The sequence below is a fragment of the Platichthys flesus genome, chromosome 1 (genome assembly GCF_949316205.1).
Source record: "Platichthys flesus chromosome 1, fPlaFle2.1, whole genome shotgun sequence".
Taxonomy (NCBI): domain Eukaryota; kingdom Metazoa; phylum Chordata; class Actinopteri; order Pleuronectiformes; family Pleuronectidae; genus Platichthys; species Platichthys flesus.
In genome coordinates this window covers 1,629,701-1,656,853 of record NC_084945.1, presented here as the reverse complement: position 1 = coordinate 1,656,853, position 27,153 = coordinate 1,629,701, and the positions used below count along the sequence as shown (strand labels likewise).

The window sequence follows — 27,153 nt, the reverse complement described above, 5'->3', positions numbered from 1 at the left end:
AAGACGTCAACTTGGAAACACGAGGAGATTCCAGATCTTCTGGTGATGAGGGCCGACGCCGGTGTGGAGGAGCTGTAAACAACAACAATGATCTTTCCACAGCAGAGTTCATACGTCATGTCCTCCTGCTGCTCTACAGGCTCCGCCTCCTGCTGCTCTACAGGCTCCGCCCCTCACCTGGATGTTCCCCACATGTTCCTGTTTGAAAGAGTCAGAACTGACAACCTGCTGCTTCTGATACAAGTCACACACATGATGAATACTCATAAGCAGATTAACGGTTCATCAGTAACTCTGTAGAAAACTCTTCAGAGTTTCTGATTAAATGTAGTGAAACAGAATGTGAATCCTCTCCCTCTCTTGTTCTCCCACTGATTCCCTTCTTCTTTACCTTCTTCCATTCTCTCCTCCATTCCTCCGTTCTCGATGCAACGACAAAAGAGTAAAACCAAGACACATCAGAACTAGATCATATTTTTATTATTTAAAATAGGAATAAAATGAAGTGAGTGCAAACGGGGACAGGAGCTGGTCGTCCTCACAGAGGACAAACATTCTGCTTCACCTCGTCTGACGTGACTGGACGCTCTTCAGTCTGTAACCACACAGACACACACACATGAATACACACATCAAAGGAAATACAGTAAAATAATATCTATCTATATATGTATGTGTGTGAAACTAAATGACTGGAACATAAATATATGTATTAAACACAACAAATCCACACATACAAACTTTAATTTCATTAAAGTTATGCAGCGGTTTTCATAAGTTAAGTGTTTGAGAACATTGCAGCAAAACAATAATCAATAAGAAATAATAATCAAATCAAATACACACACATATATAAAATCAGATGTATATTGCTGGAAGATGTACATGTTTGTACATCAAAATGTTTTCTTGTAGACCCATGTTGTCAGCTTCATGAGGATTTAATTTGTTAAACCTCAACTTATTGTAGAAACGCTTCTTTGATGAAAAAATAAATAAATCACGAGTCATGTCCTAGGATCAGAGTCGAGCTGAAGCTTTAAACCTCCTCAGGAGTTCCCTCGCCGTGACCGATGCTGTTTGACCTCTGACCTTTTCAGCAGCTCCTCTGTGGACACCTGTCCGTCACCCTCCTCGTCTTTGTCCTCCTCGCTGCTGTCCGACTCCTCCTTCTTACTCTTCTTCTGCTTCGCTTTGTGTTTGTGCTTCTTGTGTTTCTTCTTCTGAAAAACAAAGTTTCAAACTGTGAGTTAAGAATCGTCAATCTTCGTCTTTATTGTTTGTCCTTTTTCTTATTTTCCACCTTCTTGTCTTTGTGCGGCTTCTTGTTCTTGTGTTTCTTCTCTTTGCTCGTCCTCCGAGGTTTCTCTTCTTCTCTGGGGGAGCGGATCGAGGTGGCGCCTCCTCTGACTGAACAGGAAACAACAAGTTACTCAGCTGAAGTCTACACAAACATCAACGAACATTTAACAAACTGTCGCCACGAAGGAAAAACTGAATAATGTTGAATTAAAATCATTAATATTCATGTTTTCAGAGACTCTCTCTCTTTTTTTCTGTCACTCACTGAGAGCAGCTGAACGCGGCGGCAGCTTCGGACCAAACTCCTCCTGGGACGAGCTCTGACTCAAAACCACAGCTTTCACTAGAACAGAGGAGAAACCTAGTTACACACTAACGTCAAAGAATCACGTTCACTAGTTGTCCAGATCAGGGGACATTTGTGTTCTCACGTAAAGAACATGTCAGGAACATGTCAGGAACATGTCAGGAACATGTCAGGAACATGTCAGGACTGAAAACAGTCTGATGAGAAGAATGTGAGGTTACCTGTCTGGCTGGTGGAGGTGGTGGCACAGGTAACGGAGGTGGAGGAGGCCGGGATGGAGGTCTTGACATTTGAGATGTTGAAGAGGTTCTGGGGCTGTGTGCTGATTTTCCCCTCTTCCTCCTTCGTGTCCTCCTCCTCCTCCTCCTCCTCTGCCTCTGATGAAGACGACTCCTCATCTGACGAGCCGGCGAAAATGGCCTTAAACAGATCCATAGGAGGTCTGCTCTCCTCCTCCTCTTCCTCCTCCTCACCGTCCTTCTTCTTCTTGTCTGAGCTCTGCTGATCCTCCGGCTGTGTGAAGAGAACACAGTTTACAGGTTTGTTGTTGGACGACAAACCCCAGCGTCTCGGACCGGACAGGAAGCTACCTCCGTGGTGTCTTCAGGTAGAGCAGGTTGGGTTTGCGGCTCATCCTCTTCTTCTTCCTTCATCTTCTTCTTCTGCTTTGAATCATCCCACCTCGACTTCTTCTTCGTCTCGGGAGACTTTGGAGGAGCTGCGGAGAGGAAGTGACATCACACAGAGAATAATGAGAATAACAGCGTCAACATTTTTGAGAGACAACAAGGAATTGAAAATGGATGAAACTACGAGATTAAAACATTATGCCTCTGGCCACTAGGGGTCATTGGCGCAGAGAAACAAAAAAAATTATATTTCTTTATTTTCTTTTACTTTTAAGACTAGACTATTGAAATGAGGAAACACTCTGATCTTAAACAGCCTGTTGAGGGACTGACAGAGCGCCCCCTGTCTGCAGACACCTGCAGGGAAGCTACCTGTCTCTCTGCTCTCCGTCACAGTCAGGAAGTTGAAGACCGAGAACTTGTCTCTCTTGACCTTCGGCAGACCCAACATGCTAGACCTGCGGGACCAATCACAGACAGACGCTCATTCAGGGCTGTGGAGGAAATGACATCACAGTTTTCAGGGGGAGGAGTCTCGTGTCCTACCCGGGGTACGGGTCGGGGACGTTGAACCTCTTGCAGAGCAGCTTGTCCGGGTGCCACTCAAACGATTCCCTGGTCAGTTTTCCAAACATCTTCATCTTGACAGCAGCTTGTTTGTCGTCCACGTCGCTCTGACGACCCCAAAAAACACATGTTTATTATATTTATTATTATTAATATCTGTTTATCAACACTGTAACACATCTTCAAAGAGCGTCTGTGGTGATGAAAGTTTCTGGAGGTCGTGGTCGTACCTCCTGGTCCCGGCTGACCTCCACCGTGTTGTCCTCGCTCTCCTTGTCTTTGGCTCTGGTGAAGCGGGACGAGAGGGACGAGGAGGTGGGTCGGTACAAGATGGAGGACCGGACAAACTCCTCCTTCTCCCTGCTGCGCTCCCACTCGGTCATACCCGAGTCCACACTCTGCTCCAGAGCGTCTGAGACACAAACCAGGTTCACCTGTCATTCCAGGGTTAGGTTGCCTGCAGTGCATGATGGGAGATGTGGGACAGGTGCTCCTACCTTTGTCTCCCTGTCTGAGGGAGTTCAGGTACAGCTCGTAACGGGCCTGTTTGCTCGGGTTGTTGTCAAACGGTCTGAAGGTCTGCGCCGACGACTGGACACCTCGCCACGACGCCAGAGCCTCCTGCTGCTGCTGGAGGGCGGGGGAGCAGGTGGCTGCGCTGCTCTGTGACCCCGGCAGTGACCCCGGCAGTGACCCCGGCAGTGACCCCGGCAGTGACCCACCTGAGCTGACGGCCCGATGGGAGCTGCTGGCGGTGGCGTTGGCGGAGGGCGTGGTGGAGGAGCTGCGGAGGTTGAGGAGTCGCTGTCTGTCTTCAGGCCTCAGCAGCTCCATCACTGAACTGGGACCTGATTCAAGAAGAAGAACAAACACGTCAACAACTTTAAATCATTCAAATACACAAAAGATCTAAAAACCTATTTGATCTTTGAGTTTTGCACTTTTGATCAATTCAAACAAGATATTTATAGAAATCTAACGTAATAATTAACGTGTTTTAATTTAATATTTTCAATGTAAAGAGATAAATCGTATTTTCTGAATATATTTCTCAGCTCAGAGGTTTTTATTTCACATCATCTTAAACTAGTAAAACTGTGACGTTGGTTTTCTTTCTTTCATTAAAAGGAGTAAACATGACGGCTGAATCTTCTCCTACCTTGCAGGGCATCCTCTCCCAGCAGCGCCCCCCTGTGGCTGGAGTCCATCTTGTGCCGTCCTCCTTCTTGGGGCTCCTCTTTAACCATGTGGCCCCTGGAGGTCCTCAGAGCCTCGGCCAGGGCAGGACTGACCCCCGAGAGACGAGCGATGGGGACGGACGGATGGAAGCGATGGACGGGTCTGTAGTCCCGGGGCAGAGTGGGGGGAGCGAAGATCTGCACAGAGACGAGGATGATTTTATTTAAATAAAAAAAAAAATAACGACAGATGACAGATCGAAGCCACTCACTGTTTTGTCCTCGACTGTTTTTTGAGCCAGAGTGAATCCTTCCAGAATTTTTCCAAGGTACGACGCATCTTTGTTTTTATCTAGGAATGAGAAGATAAGGAGAAGAGGAGATAAGGAGATAAGGAGATAAGGAGATAAGGAGATAAGGAGATAAGGAGATAAGGAGACACATTCTGCTCAGATTCAGGATGATCATGGTTTCATCTTCGAATGTTCAGAAAACATCACTTTTCATTGCTGCAGCTTCTCTTTTTATAAATTACAGACATTTTGATCCAAACGATTTTAAAATATAGAAATATTAACAAAACATTTCTTAATCCTTCATAAATGATTCTTTTGGGTTGAAGATATTTCCCTGCTTCTTTCTTGCCCCCACACAGAATCCACACAACTATGTCATCAAGAGTGTAAGACGTGATGAGGTAGAAGACGGATGACTTGACAACTTGAAAAAAAACAATGTTCTAAATATTATGTTTTTTTTATTTTAGATCAATTGAAACCTGAGGGTTAACTTTAACTGTGTTATTGCTTGTGTGTGAAGCACTTTGTGATCTGGATTTTGAAGAGTTCTCTATAAACGACGATAAGAATCATAATTATTACAATTATTGTTGTGGCACAGACTCTCCAGCTGCTGTTACCTCTCTTCTTGGTGTACTGCTGTGGAGCCGTCCAGCCGTACAGTCCGTCTCCGGGCTCCTCTCCTCCCAGCTCCGTGTCGTACCGGGACATGGAGTCTCTCTGGTACACGTCTTCATCATCGTCCTCCAGGGCCCCAACACCGAACGCCTGCAGGTCAAAGGTCAACAGTAACATGAAGACTGTGAGAACAATTGACATCTTGAAATGAACAGCTGTTAACAACTGAATGTAAAGCGAGTCGAGCTCCCACCTGTCCAGCCACTCCTCCTCGGCGCGAGCTTTGCTGTGCGCCTCCGAACAGTCGACTCCTCGTCTCAGAATGAGGTTTGAACAGGTTGATGTGTTCAGGGGCGCCTCGGCCCAGCAGCGCCCGACCCGGGTCCAGGCCACGGTACCCCAGACCCTGAACTCCGAGCCTGGGGGTGAAGTCCACCGGAGTCACGTCCTTCGGGGCAAAGGTCACGTTCTCTGGAGCAAAGTCGTCATCGTCGTCGTCCTGTCAGGCAGAGAACATTCCTGTTTCAGAATGTAGGACACGATGTTGTGATCTTAACCTGCTTGCTTCTGTTCGGCGATGTGAGTTAGTTCGAGAGATAAACAGGAGGTGGGTCTTATACTCCAGTCAGGAGTCGTTACAGCAGAAAGAAGAATTTCATGACGGAGACAGTTTTTAACAAGTCCTCAGACAAACTGTGGGACAAGCTGTCTTCTGTGTCACCCACCTCTGAGTCCTCTGAACCAGCAGGGGGCAGCACACAGCCGTAAGGTCTGGCTTCACCTTCAGTCAGGAGAAGAAGACAAGGTGTGTTTTCATTCACAGTTTAAACTTTACCTTGAAACTAGATCACAGGACATTTAGAGGGAGAAGGACTGAAAGAGCAGCTGTGCACGTTGGTACGAACCCGTCTGCTGTCGACGAGCTTTCCTCTTCACACGAGGCCCGACGCCCTGACCCTCCTTCCATCCCATCTTCCTCAGCAGCTCCACCCCGATGGACAACCTGGGAGACAAAACAAACACACCTCAGAACTCGCTCTGGACAGGAAACTCTGATTCTACTGCACTGAATGAAAAGACCTCAACTCCTTCTTGACTTTGTTGCAGTTTTTCACTTTTTCTGGTTTTTAAAATCAACGTTGTAGTCAGTTACGATTCACTGCAGCACACACGTATATTATAATATATTGATATATAATAACTGTGTCTGGGCATTCTCTGGAACATTGAGGTGTGTGTGTGACGTGAACAAAGGTCACATGACTCTGGTGCAGAGGTCGGACCTGGCCGGTGCGATCAGCTCCTCCAGCAGAGTGTCTCCAGGGATCAGCGCCGCCTGGGCGTTGACGGCTCTCGCCTTCTCTCTGGCCTTGTCTCTGTGGCTGGAGGAGAACTCCTGACTGGTGGTGATCTGAGCCGGAGCGATGCCGTGTTCGCTGAAGTCCTGACGCACAACCACAACAAAACAATTATCAACTTGTATTTACTCATTTGCTGCCGATCATGTTTGAATCTGTTTTAAAGAATAAAATCAGTGAAGAGTGTGTTCTCTGAGTGGGTTCACCTCCTCGTCCATGAAGTCCTCCGGCCTGACATGTTGTTTCTCAACCTTCTGCTGCCGTGATGACACAAAGGTGGACGGGCTCCAGCCTGAAGAGCAACAACACAACATTCTCACATACGTGTCTGAACCGAAAGTGACATTTTACACACAATATCAAACAAACTTAGACTCTACTGTGATGATCACTACAGAAACATATTAAATAATAAATTCTACAAACATCTTATTTGAATTTCTCTTGTTTTTCTGTCTCTGGATTTAGAATGTTCGGCTGAACTGAATATCTGTGAAGTTAAGACGAACATCTGTGTTTCTGTTTCATCAACGACTGATTCACAGGAAGAAGAACTGGAAGAGGGAAAATAGACAAACTCCAGAAAATACCTGGACACAACTTTATGGATATTTCCAGAGTTCGTGTTTGAAAACACACTGAGCGTTATTTGGACACTGATTCACATCCTGGACACCATCGTCGGGCTCTTTGCTCGCTCACCTTCCTTCGAGCCGACCGAGTTGAAGTAACCGGCTGAGAACCCCCCGGTGAACGCTCCGTGGAACCTTTGGTATCGTCCCTTCTCATCTTTCACCGTCTGCTCGTGGAGCGGGACGGGCTTCTTCGTCGGCTCGTCTGCGACACACACCAGAAAATACACACAACACCACACTAATGTAAATATTCAGTCTTTACATTTTATCATTACATTTCATTTAGCTGACGCTTTTATCCAAAGCGACTCACAATAAGTGCATCATTCTTGTTGTTCTGGTACAAACCCACAACAAGAAGAATCAAGAAAGTACAATTTCTTCCAAAAATAAAGCAAACTCCAGAAATTTAAAATATTGAATCTACTGGAGTAAAACTTCATGAATATTCGCAGCAGAATGTTTTCATTAATAAAGTGGAATCTACCTTATGATACAATTATTAATCAACAAGAAAATAAACAGATAACTTATTTTTATTAATTCAGTTTTCGGATTTTTTAAATATTGATCTGTATATTTGCTCCTTTGTCCTCATTCCTTGTCATCGTAAATTCAATATATTTCTTGGTCAATCTAAAAAAGAAAGAATGTGAGGTTTTATAATAAAGTTCTTTATATTAGATTCATGTTTAAAGTTTCTGATCATTAATCATGAAACTGGTAATAACTGGTTTACTCTTGTGTTTTTATCATCACCTTTATTTCTCACCATTTGTTAATCTTGTGATTTATATTAACACATAAAAACGTTGTGACCTCTGTCAGTGAAATATAAATATTAGAAGTTTCTTAGTCAGGAGACAGATTTAAAACCTGAAGTATTATCATATCTTCTCAAGCCGAACGCACCACCGGGTCCTGAAGGTTCATTATAGATGAGTTAGTTTAGAATGCGGCGGGTTCTGAATCAAACAGACTCGCAAAGGAACATTAAACAGACAGAATCATCAGTGGAGTCTGGTATTCGAACCAGGAGCCAAGCTAACAGTTAGCCACTTGCTAGTTAGCTTAGCATCATCTTTCAGTGACGCGGGTTTATTTGCTAATTAAACCTCGGGGCGGTGTGTGGGTGCAGTCGGGCGGACCACCGAGGGGTTCGAACACCGTACCTTCCTCCAGAGGCTCCAGCGGAGTCCCGAAACTCACGAAGTCCTCGTCGCCGTCACTGTCCGACGCCATGTTTCTGGTACAACTACGGCAACTGCACAGGGACAAACTTCCCCGCGAAGCGCTAATTAAAGATATTCAGATACCACAGCGACACCTTGTGGTGGCGACATTTAAGAACAATAAAGAATCAGTTCACTCAAACATGTTTTATAATGTTCACAATGAAACAGACAAAGAGACAAATACAAAACTGATACAGCTTTTTAAAAATGGACCAAGTGAAACGGCACCGCAAGAAATATAAAGACGTCTCCTCTTTAGGTACAACAACTTCCTGTTTCATACAAATCACTAGTTGGCGCTATGACCCTGAGTTTTTTTGGATTGCATCTACACTAAAGTCAGTAGTATTACACAATTATCAAAACCTTACACTCAAGGAGCAAAACATGGCCCAGATCTGCAACACTATAAGCACAATGTCAGCCTCACACCTTTTGCAAAACAGTACACACAGTGATCTGCAAAACATGAAACACACTTGTATACATTAGACACAAAAGTATATCAAGATGTCACTTCCTTGCAATTCCTAAGCACAGCCTGTCAAATGACCCCCCCCCCCCATGGGCCAATTGGTTTCAGAGCCGTCAGGTGCGCTAACACATGAAAGCTTAATTGTAGACACACAATCAGGTTTACAACTTTGTTTGATTGCTTAAGCACGATTTTCAAAACAGGGCCCGGTGTTTCAAACACTACACCCAACCGGCAGAGAACCTCAGATCCTTTGCTAAATGAAACACTCTTGTAAAAACAATACACTAATTTAGCAAAACCATATTTCTTTACCAAATGAAACACACAAGTAACATATGACCTAATTCTGTTTGAGCCAGTTACACACTGCTGTTGCTAACCTCAAACACTTTTAGCAATTCCAGTTCTCAGTGATTAGAGTACTCTAAGTGAAGTACTCTGAGAAAGTGTGAACATTCTGTATCCAGTACAGGTTTCAATGAGGGAACCTGAGCCTGGGGCCGGAGATCGTAAACCCTCCACCGCCATGCCAAGAAAAACTCTTTGATTGGGTTTAGAGATGGAGAGTATGGTGGGAGGTATGGTACTGTAAACTGTCGATGTGGTGAAACCAGTTCTGGACCAGAGCAGAGCGGTGGAATCACTCATTGTCCCAGATGACAATGGATTGCATCTGGTGCATGTGGTTTACTGCTGTGACTATATGTTGTGCAATAGGCACCAACATGTGAGAATGTGAGGTGTGTTGTAAGGGATCATATTGTCGTGACGGAGGAGGACCACATTCTGCTTAGTGGCAGCATAAAAGGTGATGTTACCCCCACGTTGCACTGGGACATGGATTATAGCCCCCTCGTGGCCAATGATATTTCTGTCTCTCCTTCTTGCTTTTGACAGGTTGTACTCTGCCTCATCTATGAATATGAATTCATGCGATTTCCTCATCCATCTGTAAAACTCACAGAAATACAGTGAAAAACAAGATTGTGTAGTTCAGCATATGTGTTGAATACAGTACATTTACATTATGAAAGTTATGTGTGCAGTATGCAACATCACACAAAACATCATTACTCATGCCGCAGCCACAGCCTTCTCCTCCTCCGTGGATTCCCCCTCTCACCCTCACTCTTCTTCTTTTTTGAGCACAAGCTCCATTTTGGTTGAAAACAGGTGAACTCAGCTACTGGATTTGTATAGTGCTTAAACCTGATTGTTGTGTCTAAAATTACAGTTTTTCACAATTGTTAACACACAAAAAGCGAAAACTCGGCACAATTTGCACAACCTTCACTTTGTGTACCAATCACTCGACCCAATTTGGCACTACTTCACACTCCCTTATCTGCATTAGACTCTGACTTTCCTTCTTTACACTCGGATGTCAATTACACACCACCTTGTTGTCAAAACGCTACACACAATGTTTAGTTGTTGCACACACTTCTCAAGTAAAATCTCCAAGCATCAACCTACAACACACAAATACTCAAATCTCTAAACATTCAGGTCTGTTGAGCAATTTCACCTCATTTACCCCACCCAACAGGAGACTGGAATTGTAGATATGGTTCGTGAGAACAACTCAATCACACTCAGACAAATAAAAACTAGGATCCTGGCTGACCATGCTACATTTAGAAACGTCCAGACCGTCAGCCTCTCTACATTGGAGCGTATTCTTCATAGGACTGACATGTGATGAAACAAGTGTTCAGGGTCCCATTTGAACGGAACACAGGCATGAAGGAGTTACAGTGAGAGTTTGTGATTGTAAGTACCAACATTCAGCTCTGACACATGCATGTATTGTACCTGTAATCCAATATTGTTCCTTTTCTACAGTGTGTCACTGTAGCCCACTGTGTTGACCTCTCTGTGTCCATACTGTAACTTCATTCTCATGCTGTCTGTGTCAGCGGGTCCAGGAGCATGACACAGCTCAAGTGTTGTACCAGAACATCTTTATTGATGAGGTGGGATTCAACCTGGTGAAGAGGAGGCGACAGGGCAGAAACGTCATTGGCCAGCGGGATATTGTTGAGGTCCCCGGCCAGCGTGGTGGGAACGTCACAATGTGTGCTGCAATGAATCACCATGGGATCTTGCACCGCCATGCCCACCTAGGAGCCTATAATGCTGCCCGTCTCCTCGTCTTCCTGGATGACCTGCTGGTACCAACTGGCCAGATAGATGACCCACAGCAGATCCATCACGTTGTCATCTGGGACAATGTGAGCTTCCACCGAGCTGCTCAAGTGCCTGAGTGGTTCCAGGACCACCTACATTTGTCCGTTCTATACCTTCCACCTTATTCTCCTTTCCTGAATCCCATTGAGGAATTCTTTTCAGCTTGGAGGTGGAAGGTGTATGAACGGAACCCACAGGACCGGGTCCCACTGCTCCAGGCCATGGAGGAGGCCTGTGGCGACGTGAGTGTCGAGGCCTGTCAGCATTTTGTGTGAGAGGTTTTTAGTTTTCTGTGTGCAGTTTTGAGAAAGCCGTTATTGTTTTGAAAAACGTGTGTTAACAATTGTGAAAAGCTGTAATTTTTGTCAAGGGGGGGGGGGTTTGAGCAGGCCGGTTTACTGTACTGTTCTCTGTGTGTACCGAAATAAACCTTTTTTTGCTGCATATTTGTGTGCTGCTTTATGTTTGACTATGAAAAAAGTAGGCCTACACTGAGACATTTTACAAAAGGAGAAATGTCTCATTCTCCAGAGTCATGTCATTCATATGGTGTGTTCCATTTTGATGATCGTGTTTTCAGTTTTGCACTTCAGTGTGCTGTAAATGCTTAGTTGTGTGTTCTCAATGAATGGTATGTGTGTGTCATTTGAAAATATGGCTGTGTGTACCAAATGAACACACAGTAGCAAATGATGATGATGTGTGTGTGTGTGTGTGTGTTTGTGTGTGTGTCTGTGTGTTTGTGTGTGTGTGTGTGTGTTTGTGTGTGTGTGTGTGTGTGTGTGTGTGTGTGTGTGAACCATGAGCGTCTGTAATCTGAGGTGTTGTTCCTTTGTTCCATGTTATCCTACAGGTGTGACGGTGATTTCAGCATAAAACACACAACACTTCATGTTTTCCTCCCTTAACTAAAGACGACCTGTGTTTTATTTGTCTTCTTTGCCATCAGAGACAGAACACGGTCAGCACAGCTGCGTCCTTCAGGCTCGTCCGTCCCTAATAAAATGACAGGAAACATAAAAGTCTGGTATTAATGCAGAGGTAATTGTACTTATGAACAAAGTTTGTGTCCTTATTTCCTGTGGATATTCAACTATGTATTTGAATATGGATTTGGATTGAACTGTGCACTACCCAGACAATGAATGTACAATATGGAGTTCTTCCACATTCAAAGTATTGCATATATCATTTAATACATAGTGTATTATGTGCAATACTTTGCTTTGATTGTTTGTAAGTTATGAAAACAGGTCTGTACCTGGAGTCAGTGTTGAAGTGATGACTCAGAGTTCAGTCTGGTTGGATTCCACGTCTGTCTCATGTTACATACAAATAAAAGTTTATTACTTCAAAGTTCATCAGATCATAATCACTTCACTTCATCTTAGGAAACAAGTGGACATCAGCCTCAGGTTCTCTCTGTGACTGTCTATTCTAGTAAAGTTACACTTCCTATAATTTATTTTCATGTGTCAAACAAATACATTATTCTGCACGTCCACTTATTTAACACGAGAATTCAGTAAAGTCTGCCAAAGATTAACGATGTAAAAACTGAATGTAGCCGACAAGTTTAGTTTTCACTGTAACACGTTAACATCAATACTCTGAATAAAGAGCTTGAGGAGACGTAATGATACTTTAAACAGCTGCTCTTCAAATGAACATGTGACTTTAAATACTCATGTTTCAGTTCATCACATTAAATCGGTTTCTGCAGAATAAGAATCTGTGTTTGTGGTAAAAAGATGTGCCTGCGCGCGCGCGCTTGTGTGTGTGTGTGCGTGATCCGACACCATCAGTTATTAACTTACTACATGATCGTAAGTCTGCCATCTACATCATATCCATCGCAATAAAAAAAGAACTGTGAACGTGAACCAGTTCATTGTCATGGGTATGAACACCAGTGCTGTGCAAGTTCACACCTCTCATGAACTAGTTCAAAGTTCAGTTCACACAAGTGAACATGAATAGTTCACGTTCATAGTTCACCATTTAAATCCTGAACTAGTTAATGGTTCAGTTCATTTCATAGTTTTAAGGTGGAAAGTGAGAATGAAAGACTTAACTTGATAAAGAAAACCTCATCCATCACTACCCCTTGTCTTTACTGTCGGAATCTTTATCAGACAGTGTGTAAACATCCCTCAGATAATAACAAGGAGCATCGGATGAAGTTGTGAGTCTGCGTCTCTGCTTCTCTCTCCATCTGTATATGACACCGAGAGCTGCTGTGTTGAAGGTGTGGCCTGCCCCTTTCAGGGAAGTTTGTAGTGTGTGACGTAGTGCCCCTTGGTATTGTGGGAAATCAGGCTAAAAGTGTGTGTATAACGAGAAGTGACGGAGCACCTAGAGGTGAGTGTTGCTCGTGCTGTGTATCCGAGAAATAAAGTGGCCGCAAGTGGCTGGTTAGCGGCCAGACAGCGAGCCAAGATAACCCGTGAGCTGAGCTCCAGACTGCGGTTCAGAGCCGAGACACTGGCCTGAGGAGACAGGGAATACGTTGCTTGTTTGGTCTACGTGTGTGTGCCATGAGTGCTGAATCATGGGTAGCGTAGTGCGAAGGCTACATCGCGGACATTTTACGGGCACTGAGTAAAATGTCTCTCCTGAGGAGAAAGTATTGTAACGTCCTGAGTGTCAGTGAACAGGTAGTGATGGGGCACGTGACAGTTCTAGGCCAATGGCTGTAGGGTTTTGTGGTATTGGCAGGCTCTCATTGGCTGATGAGTTGGCTTATCGAGGGTTGAATGAGGAAGGGGAGTGAAGAATACAGGAGTGTCAGAGTTACGAACAAGAAGAGTGTTGCGTTCGCTGGACTTTAAAAAAGTTAGACATAAAGAGAGAAGTGTCCTGTCGTCTATACGCGAGGACGCTACAATAGGAACGTGTTTACCTTTCAAATTCATTATTTGTCATTGAGTTGCGTTCATTTCATCGTTCTCATGAAAGTGAACGTGTTCAATGAACGCGTTCTTTTGCGTTCGTTCATGCACAACTGATGAACAGGACTTTGAACTGGTTGTTTTCAAGAGTGAACTGGTTCAACAGGGAGGAGGAGCATGAGAACAGGGAGCGGTCAGACTCCATTTCACCTGGATGAGCAGAAGCAAGAAAAGTGAGCAGGTGAGGGTGAACACAACTTTCAGTTGTCACAGGTTTTACTGTCTCACTCTCACATCTGCTGTTAACATCCGTCTGCTGATCACATGACTCTAAGTTTGTCAGTTCACACCTGGTGACAGACGTCATGTGATCGGATCCCAGAGACAGATGTGAACAGCAGCTGTGGAACAAAGATCCTTCAAAGGACGTTTTATCTTCATCTGTTCATCAAGTGTTTAATAACAAAACGTGTTTTCAGCAGTGGTCACCAACCAGTCGAGAGTCTTAACTGTGGATCCCAGTAAAGCTCTGGAAAGTTGAAGGGCTTGTGTTTGACCTTCATTTGGGCACAAAGCCATAGAACTGGGTGGAGATACAGAGTGCTGCTTCAAGCTGCTGACAGTGTTCTATCAGTGTATCTGTCTATAAAGTTCTGTAATTCATTTCCAGTCTTTATGACATTACCACAAAAGCCAGGTGTTTATGGCTTTGTAGAGAGAGAGAGAGAGAGAGAGAGAGAGAGAGAGAGAGAGAGAGAGAGAGAGAGAGAGAGAGAGAGAGAGAGAGAGAGAGAGAGAGAGAGAGAGAGAGAGAGAGAGAGAGAGAGAGAGAGAGAGAGAGAGAGAGAGAGAGAGAGAGAGAGAGAGAGAGAGAGAGAGAGAGAGAGAGAGAGAGAGAGAGAGAGAATCTAAACGTGATGAGATGAAAGCTTGTGAAATGTGTCTGTGCCTGTAAAAGTTAGCATGGATTGTATTTTAGAAACATTTCTCAGGTGATAAACACAGGATTGAACAAGCTTAGTGGTGCGATGCTCAAAACGAAGCTTTCATCAAACCAGACTCTCGGATTCTTTGCCACAGGCTTCGTGTTGTCAACGAGGGAACCAGCAGATGGCAGGATTTGTTTTTTCATGTGCTGGGACCCGATGACAAGAATCTCTGCTTTGCGTTGGTTCAGTTGAAGAAGTTAGTGAGTGAATTCAACACACCTGGGTCTGTGTGTCTTACAGGCAAGTACATTTGTGTATCGTAAAAATGAAATGAGACACCTGTGAATTATGTTCCCAAGGGGAAGCATGTTCAATCAAAATAAAATAGGCCCCAAGACTGATCCCTGCTGCACACCATACTTTAGAGTTTAGAATGAGGAGACACACCCCATCCGTCAGCCTCCAGAGTTCAGTAATGAACCTGGACCCTCACACACAGAGTAAGAGACTGTTTCCTCTAGTGTGGCCCCTGCATAAGGACACAGCTTCATTGAAGTTGGTGACTAATCTCTCAGAATCACTCAAAGAGCTCAGACCTCCACCAAGAACCAACAAGCTCCTTATGAAACCACTTTGAAATCCACTAGAGACTCATTTTGATGCACCAAATTCCACACACTGGTAAACATCAGTCTTCTGAACAAGTCTGTGAAAGAGGACCCCCCCCCCCTCCGATCTGGTTCACAGACCAAAACCTTCCACCAAGTTTACTGGTAATCTGTCGTTTTTTTAAATCCCATTAACGAACCAAGCAACACACATACATACTAGGTGAAAACAAAACCTCCTTGACAGAAGTAATGACTACCTGTGACTGTGACATGTGAGTTACCAGGAAATGTCTTCACAGGGAGAGGAAGAGGAGTCATGTTTCTGAGGAGGAGCAGTTGTCCTGCTGTGCTTCGTTTTGTTCCTTCATACATCATCAACATTTAACATCGCTAGAAAAGCACAAAGTTAAAAAGCTTTTATTTTCTGTAGTTTTTCTGAATCTGATTAAAAAAAATCAGCAGATTCTCTGTCTCTCACATTGTTTCTTGTCTTTCAGCAGATCGTGGTCTGCAGGAGGTTTCAGATGAACATAAGCTCAGTGTGAGGAGGAGATGTGAACATGTGACTGAAGGAAGTGATGAAATAGGAAGTAGAACCCTACTCAACAGGATCTACACTGAGCTCTACATCACAGAGGGACAGAGTGAAGAGGTTAATACTCAACATGAGGTGAGGCAGCTTGAGACGGCTTCCAAGATGATGAGCCTCCACGACACTCCCATCAAGTGCCACAACATCTTTAAAGCCTCCACTGACCAGCAGAGCAGCATCAGAGTCGTCCTGACCAACGGCGTCGCTGGCGTTGGAAAAACCTTCTCAGTGCAGAAGCTCACTCAGGATTGGGCAGAGGGTTTAGAGAACCAGGATGTGAGTCTGCTGACTGTGCTTTCGTTCAGGGAGCTGAACCTGGTGAAGGACCAGCAGCACAGTCTTCTCACGTTGCTCCGTGTTTTCCATCCAGCGTTACAGAAGCTCACTGCAGAGACGCTCGCTGTCTGTAAACCTTTGTTCATCTTGGATGGCCTGGATGAAAGCAGACCTTCTCTGGACTTCAACAACAGGAAGCTTGTGTCTGATGTCACACAGAGGTCATCAGTCAACGTGCTGCTGACAAACCTCATCCGGGGGAATCTGCTTCCCTCAGCTCGCATCTGGATAACCTCCAGACCTGCGGCGGCCAATCAGATCCCTCCTGCATGTGTTGACAGGGTCACAGAAGTACGAGGCTTCACTGACGCCCAGAAGGAGGAGTACTTCAGGAGGAGATTCAGTGATGAAGAGCTGTGCAGCAGAATCATCTCACACATCAAGATGTCCAGGAGCCTCCACATCATGTGTCAAATCCCAGTCTTCTGCTGGATCAGTGCTACAGTTCTGGAGCACATGTTGACCACAGACCAGAGAGGAGAGCTGCCCAAGACCCTGACTGACCTGTACTCACACTTCCTGCTGGTTCAGACAAAGAGGAAGAACAACAAGTACGTTGAGGGACATGAGAAGACTCCAAAGCAGCTGAAGAGGGCTCAAAGGGACATTGTCCTTAAGCTGGGGAGGCTAGCACTTAAACATCTGGAGGAAGGAAAGATCATGTTCTATCAAGAAGACCTGGAGCGGTATGGTCTTAATGTCCCAGAGGCCTCGGTGTACTCAGGAGTTTGTTCTGAGATCTTCAGAAGAGAGTGTGTGATCTTCCAGAAATCAGTCTACTGCTTTGTTCATCTGAGCGTTCAGGAGTTTCTGGCTGCAGTCTACATGTTCCACTGTTACACCAAGAGGAACACAGAAGAACTCAACAACTTCTTGGGAACATATGGGAACAGATGGGGTACCTTCTCCCTGGATGACCTCCTGAAGAGAACCATGGAGAAATCCCTCACCAGTACAAATGGTCATCTGGACCTGTTTGTTCGCTTCCTTCATGGCCTCAGTCTGGAGTCCAACCAGAGAGTCTTAGGAGGCCTGCTGGGTTGGACAGAGAAAAATCCAGAAATCATTGGGACAGTCATCAACAACCTGAAGGAAATGCAGAGTGATGACATTACTCCTGACAGAAGCATCAACATCTTCCACTGTCTGATTGAGATGAAGGACCACTCAGTTCATCAGCAGATGCAACAGTTCCTGACGTCAGAGAACAAATCAAGGGAGAAACTCTCTGATATCCACTGCTCAGCTCTGGCCTACATGCTGCAGTTGTCAGAGGACGTTCTGGATGAGTTTGACCTGGAGAAGTTCAACACATCAGTCCAGGGTCGACGGAGACTGATCCCAGCTGTGAGGAACTGCAGGAAGACTCGGTGAGTCCAGACATGATCAATAACATGTTCAATCAGTGGAGATGAGTCGTTCTTCAAATACACTCAGTGTTAAATGATTCTCATTGTTTTGGGGCAGCATGGTGTTGCAGTGGTCAACACTGTTAGTGCAGCCTTTCTGTGTGTGTGGAAAAGTGTGACTGACTTCCCAGGGCCCAAAAGTGTCTACGTTCTGGGGCCCTTGAAAATCCTTAATGATTTAAAATATATATATATATATATATATATTAAATAATTGTATTAATTTCATTCCTGCTTAATGAAACTGTTTTATGTTTATATGCATTTAGAAACGGTGATTAATCAGATAAATCACAGCTTCTCTGTGTTTAGGATGAGAATCACTGACTGTTCCTTTAAACTGAATAAGCAGAACTGGATATATGGTTTTTTCCTCTTTCTGGTCAAACTAGAATTACCACCCTGCGTTTGTACGCCACCACCAACCAGTGCATTGTCAGTCCTTCCAGGTTCCTGAAATGTTGCATTCACAATAATATGAGGTCACTGTAACCTTTGACCTTTGACCACTGAAATCGAATCAGTTTATCTTTGAGTCCAACTGGTCAAAATGTGACAAAATCCCCTAAAGACAGACTTGAGACATTTAATGAGTCAGTCTGAATGAACGCTTGAACCAAATCTGAAAGGATTCTCTTGAGGAGTTTTTAACATGTTCATAAGACAAAAAGGGGATTTACCAGGGTGAGGTTCACATGATCACGTTTTGTATGAATGTTGTGTGTTCTGATTTTATTGTCAGAGATTTGATATTTTCTTTAATTACAGACTCTGGGGTTGTCGACTGTCAGAGACTCACTGTGAAGTCGTGGCCTCAGCTCTGAAGTCAGACCCCTCACATCTGAGAGAACTGGATCTGAGTGACAACAAGCTGCAGGAATCAGGAGTGAAGCTGCTGTGTTCTGGACTGGAGAGTCCAAACTGTCGACTGGAGACTCTAAGGTCCTTAAATCCTTCTTCACTTTTCAGACTTTCTTTCTTATTCGGTTATTATTTAGATTTCGATTGTCTCAGTTCTGCTCTGCTCACTGTCCCTCAGTCATCTGTCACTCACCCAGCCTGTCAGTCACGTCCACCTCATCAACTCCATTCACCTGCACTCACCTGCTCCTGATCACTAAGAAAGTGTCAGTAAATAACATGTGGACTGAGGCCGAGCACTCGTCTTCCTCAGGTTTTCAAAATAAGACACGCTCTTATTGAAACACGTTGGACAGTTGATAAGTATAGAAACAAACAGGAAGTGACTGTCAGGAGCCGTCCCTACTTTAAACAGTGTTTAATTACACAAACCTGCTCAGAGACCAACACACAGAGAAGAAGCTGATGAATGAAACAATGGTCCAACATGTCTGATCTGATATTTATCTTCAGGTCACAGACTGGACTGAGGTCAGCAGCATGTTGAGAGTCTGTGTTGACATGATGACGATTCACAACAACAGGAGGACACATTCTAATATTCATATTTCTTTATCCAGGTTGTTTGGCTGCAGTCTGTCAGAGATCAGCTGTTCTTCTCTGGCTTCAGCTCTGAGGTCAAACCCCTCTCATCTGAGAGAACTGGATCTTAGCCTCAACGACCTGCAGGACTCAGGAGTGAAGGAGCTGTGTGGTTTTCTACAGAGTCCAACCTGTCAACTGGAGACACTGAGGTCAGACATCATGTTTTATTGTTGAACGTTCAGTGTGTAGAATGTAGTGACGTCTAGTGGTGAAGTGTCATGTTGCAGCTGAACACCCCTCACTCCTTTCACCTGAATCTTCCACACTGGAGCTTTAAGGTCAAGTGCAGAATATGTGTTCCTAACAGTGGAGAAGAGATATCCTACGGCCTTAGTGTCTGAAATTATCATAAAACTTTTTGGCAGACTGCGTTCTCCGGGGTGGTGGAAGTGCACACAGCCCACCGCATTCCGTAACCCCGACTGACGTCAGAGGGGGAACAACCATTATTGCAAAAATACACTACGACCAGGACAGGGAGCTGATATTGCAATTAAGTCGGGAGAGAGCAACCTTGTATTTTGATGGTGCTAGGGTTCACATTTTTCCAGATTATACATCAGAGGTGATCAATCAGCGACAAGTCTTCGGTAAAGTCATCAAGACACTTCGTGGGGCTAATGTGAAAACTGCTCTCCGCTTCCCTGGAGAAGCTGCGCGATGAGCATAATGGAAAGACTTGAACGTTTACTTCAGCAGACGATGAAGAGCGGGACCCCCATTATCCCTTCCTCCCCTAGTTTTTCTTGAATCTCTTCCCTTTGAATTTGCCTGATCACTTCACTTATTTGGGTCTATCCAGTCTTGTGAATCCTACACTCTTACTTCAGAATAGTTTTCTTTTCAGTTAGCAAAGCTGAAGAAAGATTTAGATTTTTTGGAGGACTTTGCCTCTCTCTCTTATAGGGCGTGTTAATACGCTTAAAATGGTGTCGCTCCCCAGGTTTTTGAACTTGTTTCAAAATATTCTTATCAACCTTCCGTTATCTTAAAAAAACAAAAAATGTACTCAATAATAATGCTGTTTGTCTCTGGATATGACACTGATTGTGTTGCCAAGACCCACCTACAAAACTGGGGGGTTAAAACCTTCCAGTGTTACAACATTACTATTGGGCAACTAATGCCAGAGCCCTAATATATTGGCAAGATCAGCTTCCCCAGACAAACGAGCTCCATGATGCACCCAAGTGGTTGCAATTGGAATTAAACGCCGCAAGATTCAAGCTCTGTCAGCTCTACTGGTTTCTACAAAGGATTATCCAATGCTTCTAGTTAAGGACAATTTTGGAGACAGATATAAATCTTTAAAAGGCTCTCTAGGCCACACCTTTTGGTTTTGTCCTGAGATGTTCCCTTCTTGCACGATATTTTTAAATGGTGTTCTAAGATGTATGATCTACAGATTGAACCTGACGCACTGGTTGACCTGTTAGGCTGCTCTGTAGCTTCTCCTGCACTGCAACAAACTGTACAGCACACCGTTATGTTTGCTATGCTAGTTGCAAAGGGAATAATACTCAGCGAATGGAAAGCTACCAGTGCTCCTTGTTTTTCCAGATTGTTCATGGAACTGGTTTCAGGGATGCATCTTGAGAGGCTTCATAGCATCACTCAGGGTTTTCATGAAATATTTGAGAGCACTTGGGGCCCAATTTATAGGAACCTTAACTTTCCAGAATGAAACCCCAAATTTTGCATGATACCCATTCTGGCTTTTCCTCACCATATGCTTTATAATTTTAATTTACTGAATGAATAATTAGTAGAGGCTGTAACGTTCTAGCTCATCTCTGTAAAGTCTGGCTTCTTGCTTTGTCTTTGTGAAGTTAAATATAATTTGTAAAACACAGGTTCACTGTGAATGAGTTACTGATGTCTCCAGGTGTCGTACATGTGAACGTAGTCCACTTGTTCACGTGTACGACTCCTGAACATGTCCAGCAAGATATTTAGAGACATCTAGTGGTGAAGTTACATATTACAAACAACTGAACCCAGAGGACTTTTAAGCTCTTTTCAGTCATAAATTCTGTAAAATAGTGTCTGGACATTTTCTGGAATTTGACTATCACATATGACGAACGGGGGGAGCAGCAGGAGGCCGGACATGACGTATAAATCCTGCAGTGGAAAGATCAGTGTTGTTGTTTACAGCTCATCCACACCAGCATCGGCCCTCATCACCAAAAGTTCTGGAATCTTCTTGTGTTTCCAAGTTGACGTCTTCGTCTTCTACGTGTACGGCTCCTCTTCTTCATCATGAGATATTTGGGTTCTTCCAGATTCACGTCCGTCACGTGTTTGTGTCCTCAACACATCCACTCGCTCTCTGTGAATCCTCTGGACATTCACCTGCTCTATTCTCACATGGGCTCACCCAGAAACTTCATTAGGAGGCTGCAGGAGAAGTTCCAGAAAATGTCCAGAACAACTTGACTCAGACTTCAGGTCTGAAAATTCCTTTATTTTCACACATGGACTCAGTTTAATTTACAGTTTAGTTTTAACCTTTATACTTTATACTAGTCTTCTCTAGACTGGACGACTGTAACTCTCATCTCTGGAATAAGCCAAAAGTCTCTCTCCTGCCTCCAACCAGTTCAGAACGCAGCAGCCTCTCACTGGTTTTAAACGGCAACATCACATCTCCCTGATCCTCGCTTCTCTCCATTGGCTCCCTGTCCGTTTTAGAATTGGTTTTACAGATCACTTTTAAAGCATCTGGCCCCAAACTACGTCACAGAATTATTGAGCCCGTTTTTTCCTGCACGCAGCCTCAGATCCTCAGGTGGATCTGCTGTTCCAAAGTCCAGGTTGAAAACTAAACCGTGAACAGGCTTTTACCATCAGGGCCCCTCTGCTTTGGAACGGCCCCCTGAGGAGATAAGGCAGAGTCAGTGACTTATTTTAAATCACTTCTTAAAACCCATTTTTATAGACTTGCTTTTATGTGATATTGTGTTTTACTGTGTTTTTATCATTTTTCACCTTTTATTTACTTGTTCATTTATGTCTTGTCATTTTACTGCTTTTATAGGTTCAAGTTTTTATTTACTTTTCTTGTTTTGCTGTCAAAGCACTTTGTAAACTCTGTTTATAAAAAGTACTATATCAATAAAGTGTATTATTATTATCCTTTATCCAGGTTGGAGAGCTGCAGTCTGTCAGAGATCAGTTGTTCTTCTCTGGCTTCAGCTCTGAGGTCAAACCCCTCTCATCTGAGAGAAATGGATCTGAGTGACAACAACCTGCAGGACTCAGGAGGGAAGGAGCTGTGTGGTTTTCTACAGAGTCCAACCTGTCGACTGGAGACTCTGAGGTCAGTTCACTGACTGACATTTGTAGATCTCATGTCATTAATACGGCGTTCATACACATTTGATTTCATTGATTTCAAAATTGAAATAATTCCTCTTCATGCATAACTTCAATCCATTCATTAATGAATCTGTGACATTTTAAATATTCAGCTAATTGTTAAAACACATCTGAGTTTAGTTATAGGATTTCCTAAACTGATCTGCAGGACAGAGACCGGGTCCAAAAAATCTATTTTTACTGAATCAGGACTCGTTTTTAGTCAAACATGTCTGATTTCATATTTATCTTCCATGTTATGAGTCTGTGCTGACATGCATATGTGTCTGTTATTTTCACACATGAACTCAGTTTAATTTACAGTTAAGTTTTATTATTTTTTCAGGTTGATTGACTGCAGTTTGTCAGAGATCAGCTGTTCTTCTCTGGCTTCAGCTCTGAGGTCAAACCCCTCTCATTTGAGAGAACTGGATCTGAGTAACAACGACCTGCAGGACTCAGGAGTGAAGGAGCTGCTTGATCTAAAGCAGAGTTCAACCTGTCGACTGGAGTCTCTGAGGTCAGTAGATGGTTGGAGTCAGTCCACTTAGCTTTCATCAGTATTTTACTATACACAGTCAGTATCACAGATCCAGGGTCTGTGCTATAAAGCAAGGAAATTGCCTTGGTGTGGTTGTTGCACTGTACATAAAACAACAATATAAAAACAATATAGAACGGGGCGGTGTGGCGTAGTGGTTAGAGTGATGGTTCTCCAACAAGAAGGTTGCCGGTTCAAACCCCACTCTCTCCCATCTGCATGCCGAAGTGTCCTTCGCAAGATACTGAACCCCTAAATGGCCCCTCATGAATAATAATAATAATGTAATAGAACAACAATATATACAGAAAGAGAGTTATGGGCACGTGCGGTTCTAAGGAGCAGAGATTGGTGATAGTGCCAATAATATATAGTTATAAATTATGTGCGAGGGAGGCGGGGGGGTCAGCAGAGTCAGTGTGATTCAGAGTCAATGTGATGCAGGGGGCTTGTTTGTGAGCCCCACTGCCATTGGGGAAAAAACTGTTCAGGTGGCGCGAGGCTTTAGTCCTGATGGCCCGGAACCTTTTTCCGGATGGGAGTCTCTGGAGTAGGTGGTGACCGGGATGGGAAGGATCAGCAATGATCTTGCCTACTCTCTTACTGGTTCTGGAGTGGAACAGGTCTATAAGAGCGGGCAGGTCGCAGCCAATGACCTTCTCAGCTGACCCAATGATCCGCTGCAGTCTGCCCTTGTCCTTGGCAGTTGAGGCAGCAAACCAGACGGTGATGGATGCGGTGAGGATGGACTCAATGATGGAAGATAGGTCCATCTGTTATTGAGTAGTGATGTCGGAGGTTTCCACCACAATGTGTGTCCTCAGAGACAGTGTGTGTCCTCATAGTCAGTTTGTGTCCTCATAGTCAGTGAGGAAGTATGTGTCCTCAGGGTAAGTGTGTGTCTTCATAGTGAGTGAGGAAGTGTGTGTCCTCAAAGACAATGAGATAGTGTGTGTCCTCTGAGTCAGTGAGAAAGAATGTGTCCTCAGAATCAGTGTGTGTCTTCAGAGTCAGTGTGTGTCTTCAGAGTCAGTGTGTGTCTTCAGAGTCAGTGTGTGTCATCAGAGTCAGTGTGTGTCCTCAGAGTCAGTGTCTTCAGATTTAGTGAGACAGTGTTTGTCCTCAGAGACAATGTGTGTTCTAAGAGTCAGTTTGTGTCCTCAGAGTCAGTGTGTGGCTCCGGGTCATTGTGTGTCCTCAGAGTTAGTGAAAAAGTGTGTGTCTTCAGTGCCAGTGTGTGTTCTCGAAGACAGTGAGACAGTGTGTGTCCTCAGAGTCCATGTGTGTCCTCAAAGTCAGTGTGTGTCCTCAGGGTCAGTAAGAAAGTGTGTGTCCTCAGAGTCAGTGTGTGTCCTCAGAGTCAGTGTGTGTCTTCAGAGTCAGTGTGTGTCTTCAGAGTCAGTGTGTGTCTTCAGAGTCAGTGTGTGTCTTCAGAGTCAGTGTGTGTCTTCAGAGTCAGTGTGTGTCTTCAGAGTCAGTGTGTGTCTTCAGAGACAGTGAGAAAGTGTGTGTCCTCAGTCAGTGTGTGTCTTCAGAGTCAGTGTGTGTTTTCAGAGTCAGTGTGTGTCCTCAGTCAGTGAGACAGTGTGTGTCCTCAGAGACAGTGAGACAGTGTGTGTCACATCCTGGAATTGAAATGTTTCTCATCAAGAATCTTGTTGTCTTCCACTCGTTTTTCATTAGTAAACAACAGATTCAGATCTCGTGGCCTCGAGTTATTTATCTTGTTCACACATGTTATTATATCGTGGTCACGTAATATATTTTTAGCAGATGCCACCAGGGGGCGCTGTAACTTACACGTTTGACACAATCACAGATGTTTTACCAGCTTTTCTTCCTGCATTTAGCAGCTGTAGCTGAGTTTCTTTTATTCTTGATCATGTGTTTGTTCTCCTCTGATTTTTATTAAAGAACAGTTTGATCCAGGTTGTGAAATATGAGGCTCTGCTGTCAGTCAAACTGTCCATGTCTGTGATTGGTCATAGACAGTAAACCCCGCCCCTTTTTTGTGCACATGCTCACACAGTGAAACATGTCTTCACCTGTAACAGCAGTAAATCCACCTCGCAGGTGTCCACTCTGCACTTTGAAATGCAGAGGACACACACTGAGCTCTTAGCGTGTTCATTCCAACACGTGAACATGAAGCAGAGAGGAAGCTGCTCCACCTCTGAACAGGACTGAAGTCCCTGCTGCTCTTTCTACTGGATGAGCTGCATCACTTACTCACAGCTGATGAAGTGAGACTCTGTGACACTGATGTCTTCTTCTCTCAACAGATGGAGGAGGGAGGACTAAAGGTGAGTGTGAAGAGGACAGTGTGTGTGGATGGAGGCTGAGCTGTGTCCTGAGGATCCAGAGGCTGAAGCAGCAGCAGCTTGTGTGTAGAGCGGCTCTGATTGGGCCTTGTTGCTGGGAGGCAGAGTGGAGACAGAGCTCCAGAGGAATCAGAGGGGGTGAGCTGCTCTGAGATCAGCTGTCACACAGTGTCCAGTCCACCGTCCTCCCTGTGTGTTCCTGTGGATGTGACACAGCATCATCACTGGATCTGCTGCTGCTCTGTTCTTTGACTCACAAAAGTCAAAGTTGTAAATATTTTCAAGTTATGTGCAGAAAAATGTGCAAAGTTAATGCAAATTTAAATTTCCTATGTAAAAAGTGACATTATATTTACTGGTCGGTACGTGAAGCTGTGAGCAGTCGCTGTTATAAATAAATATCTGCTGAGTTCAAGCTTCTTATATTTCAAACAGTTTCACCCTGATCCTGTTGACGTGTTAGCATGTTGTGTTGAAAACTAAAAACAGGTAAAAAATCTCAGCTTCAAATGATTTAATTCAACTGCTGCAGGAAAACCACGAAATCCAGTTTGATCATCACAGAAACGTCTCTTTCAAACCTCAGCTTGTTTTATTTACTTGTAAAATCTTGTGGCTGCTTTGTTTACATGAATCATTTCTTTATTATTACATGAAAATAAACAGTTCCCACTTCATTAAAGATTAAATAGTCTGACATCACATGACTCACTGAGGAGGCTGTGGCGGCGTCTTTTCATGAGGGCGAAGGAGCGAACACGCATTAACACGATGGATCAGACACATGGCACCGTTTGGTAAATCAGGCCCGACACTTATTGTGTAGTGTCACTGTGTCGTGTCACCACTGTTTACAACGATGTCTTTTTAATGTTCAAATGAGTTGTTCCATTCTGTCCTGAATAAAGAATCCCATTAATTCATTAATCAAAGATTCTGATACATTCTGTGTGTTTTACTTTTTTTTTATTCTGTAGCTAACATTAGATAAACCTTGGCCCCGTCACCAGATCTGACTCGATTAGCTAATTTAGCTTTTTTATCTTTGGCTCTTTGTCCTGGAAACAAGCGATAACTCAAACTAAAGAGAAACTCTATTAACGTTTATTATTAAAAAGAAAATCAGTCACTGACCAGAAGATGGAGGCTCAAACACAAAATCATGTCCCCTGTGGTTCAGACAAATGGAAATGAGGTGAAGAAGCTGATTTAACTGAACTGTGTAAACAACCTGTTTATCTCTGCACATGGACCCACTCACCTCATCTCTTAATTCCTGTCATAAAACTCCATGAAGAAGAAACAGGTCATAAGTTCTTCCTCTATCGCTGCGTCTCCTTCCCTTCTTTCCTCAACCTCTCTCCGAGTGCACCCCCTGGTGGTATAAGCACTGAAATGCATTTAATACACTTAGACACACACACCATCATGGGAGAGAAGCTGCTGGATCATGTTCTGAGAAGATCAGAAGGGCAAACATATGTAGAAGGGCGGTGTGGCCAAGGGGGTAGAGCGGGCGTTCTCCAACATGAAGGTTGCCGGTTCAAACCCCACTCTTCACCATCTGCATGCCGAAGTATCCTTGGCAAGATACTGAACCCCTAAGTGGCCCCTCATAAATGTTGAGTGTACTAAAAATGTAAGTCGCTTTGGACAAAAGCGTCAGCTAAATGACATGTAATGTAATGTAAAGCTGGTGCGAGGACTGACCACCCAATTTAGCCGCTGGCTTTTAGCTTCTGAGGTAAATTAACTGGAAGATCTTAAGGAATTGGTTCTGTTCGAGCAGTTCAAAGATATTCTTCCTGACCGAGTTACTACTTACCTAAGTGAGTATCAAGTTAGAAAGGTAAGAGAGGCT

The 27,153-nt window shown here is 44.1% G+C and overlaps 2 protein-coding genes across 2 annotated transcripts; one reads left to right on the top strand and one right to left on the bottom strand.

Annotated features, from left to right (window-relative positions):
• Positions 1-458: 458 nt before the first annotated feature.
• gpatch1 (G patch domain containing 1) lies at positions 459-8,152 on the bottom strand. Its single transcript, XM_062391880.1, has 20 exons — positions 8,066-8,152; positions 6,961-7,095; positions 6,465-6,550; positions 6,184-6,344; positions 5,806-5,903; positions 5,626-5,681; positions 5,154-5,399; positions 4,903-5,050; positions 4,256-4,335; positions 3,965-4,181; positions 3,303-3,653; positions 3,036-3,217; positions 2,785-2,912; positions 2,611-2,696; positions 2,200-2,327; positions 1,831-2,122; positions 1,568-1,645; positions 1,304-1,410; positions 1,093-1,223; positions 459-595 (listed from the first exon to the last, which is right to left on the bottom strand). Exons 1-20 carry the CDS (start codon positions 8,133-8,135, stop codon positions 562-564), a joined length of 2,814 nt encoding a protein of 937 aa, XP_062247864.1. The 5' UTR covers positions 8,136-8,152; the 3' UTR covers positions 459-561.
• Positions 8,153-12,692: 4,540 nt separating this feature from the next.
• Positions 12,693-26,213, top strand: LOC133957303 (NLR family CARD domain-containing protein 3-like). Its single transcript, XM_062392815.1, has 8 exons — positions 12,693-12,696; positions 13,065-13,157; positions 15,725-17,525; positions 18,333-18,506; positions 19,046-19,219; positions 22,219-22,392; positions 22,777-22,950; positions 25,254-26,213. Exons 1-8 carry the CDS (start codon positions 12,693-12,695, stop codon positions 25,270-25,272), a joined length of 2,613 nt encoding a protein of 870 aa, XP_062248799.1. The 3' UTR covers positions 25,273-26,213.
• Positions 26,214-27,153: the final 940 nt, after the last annotated feature.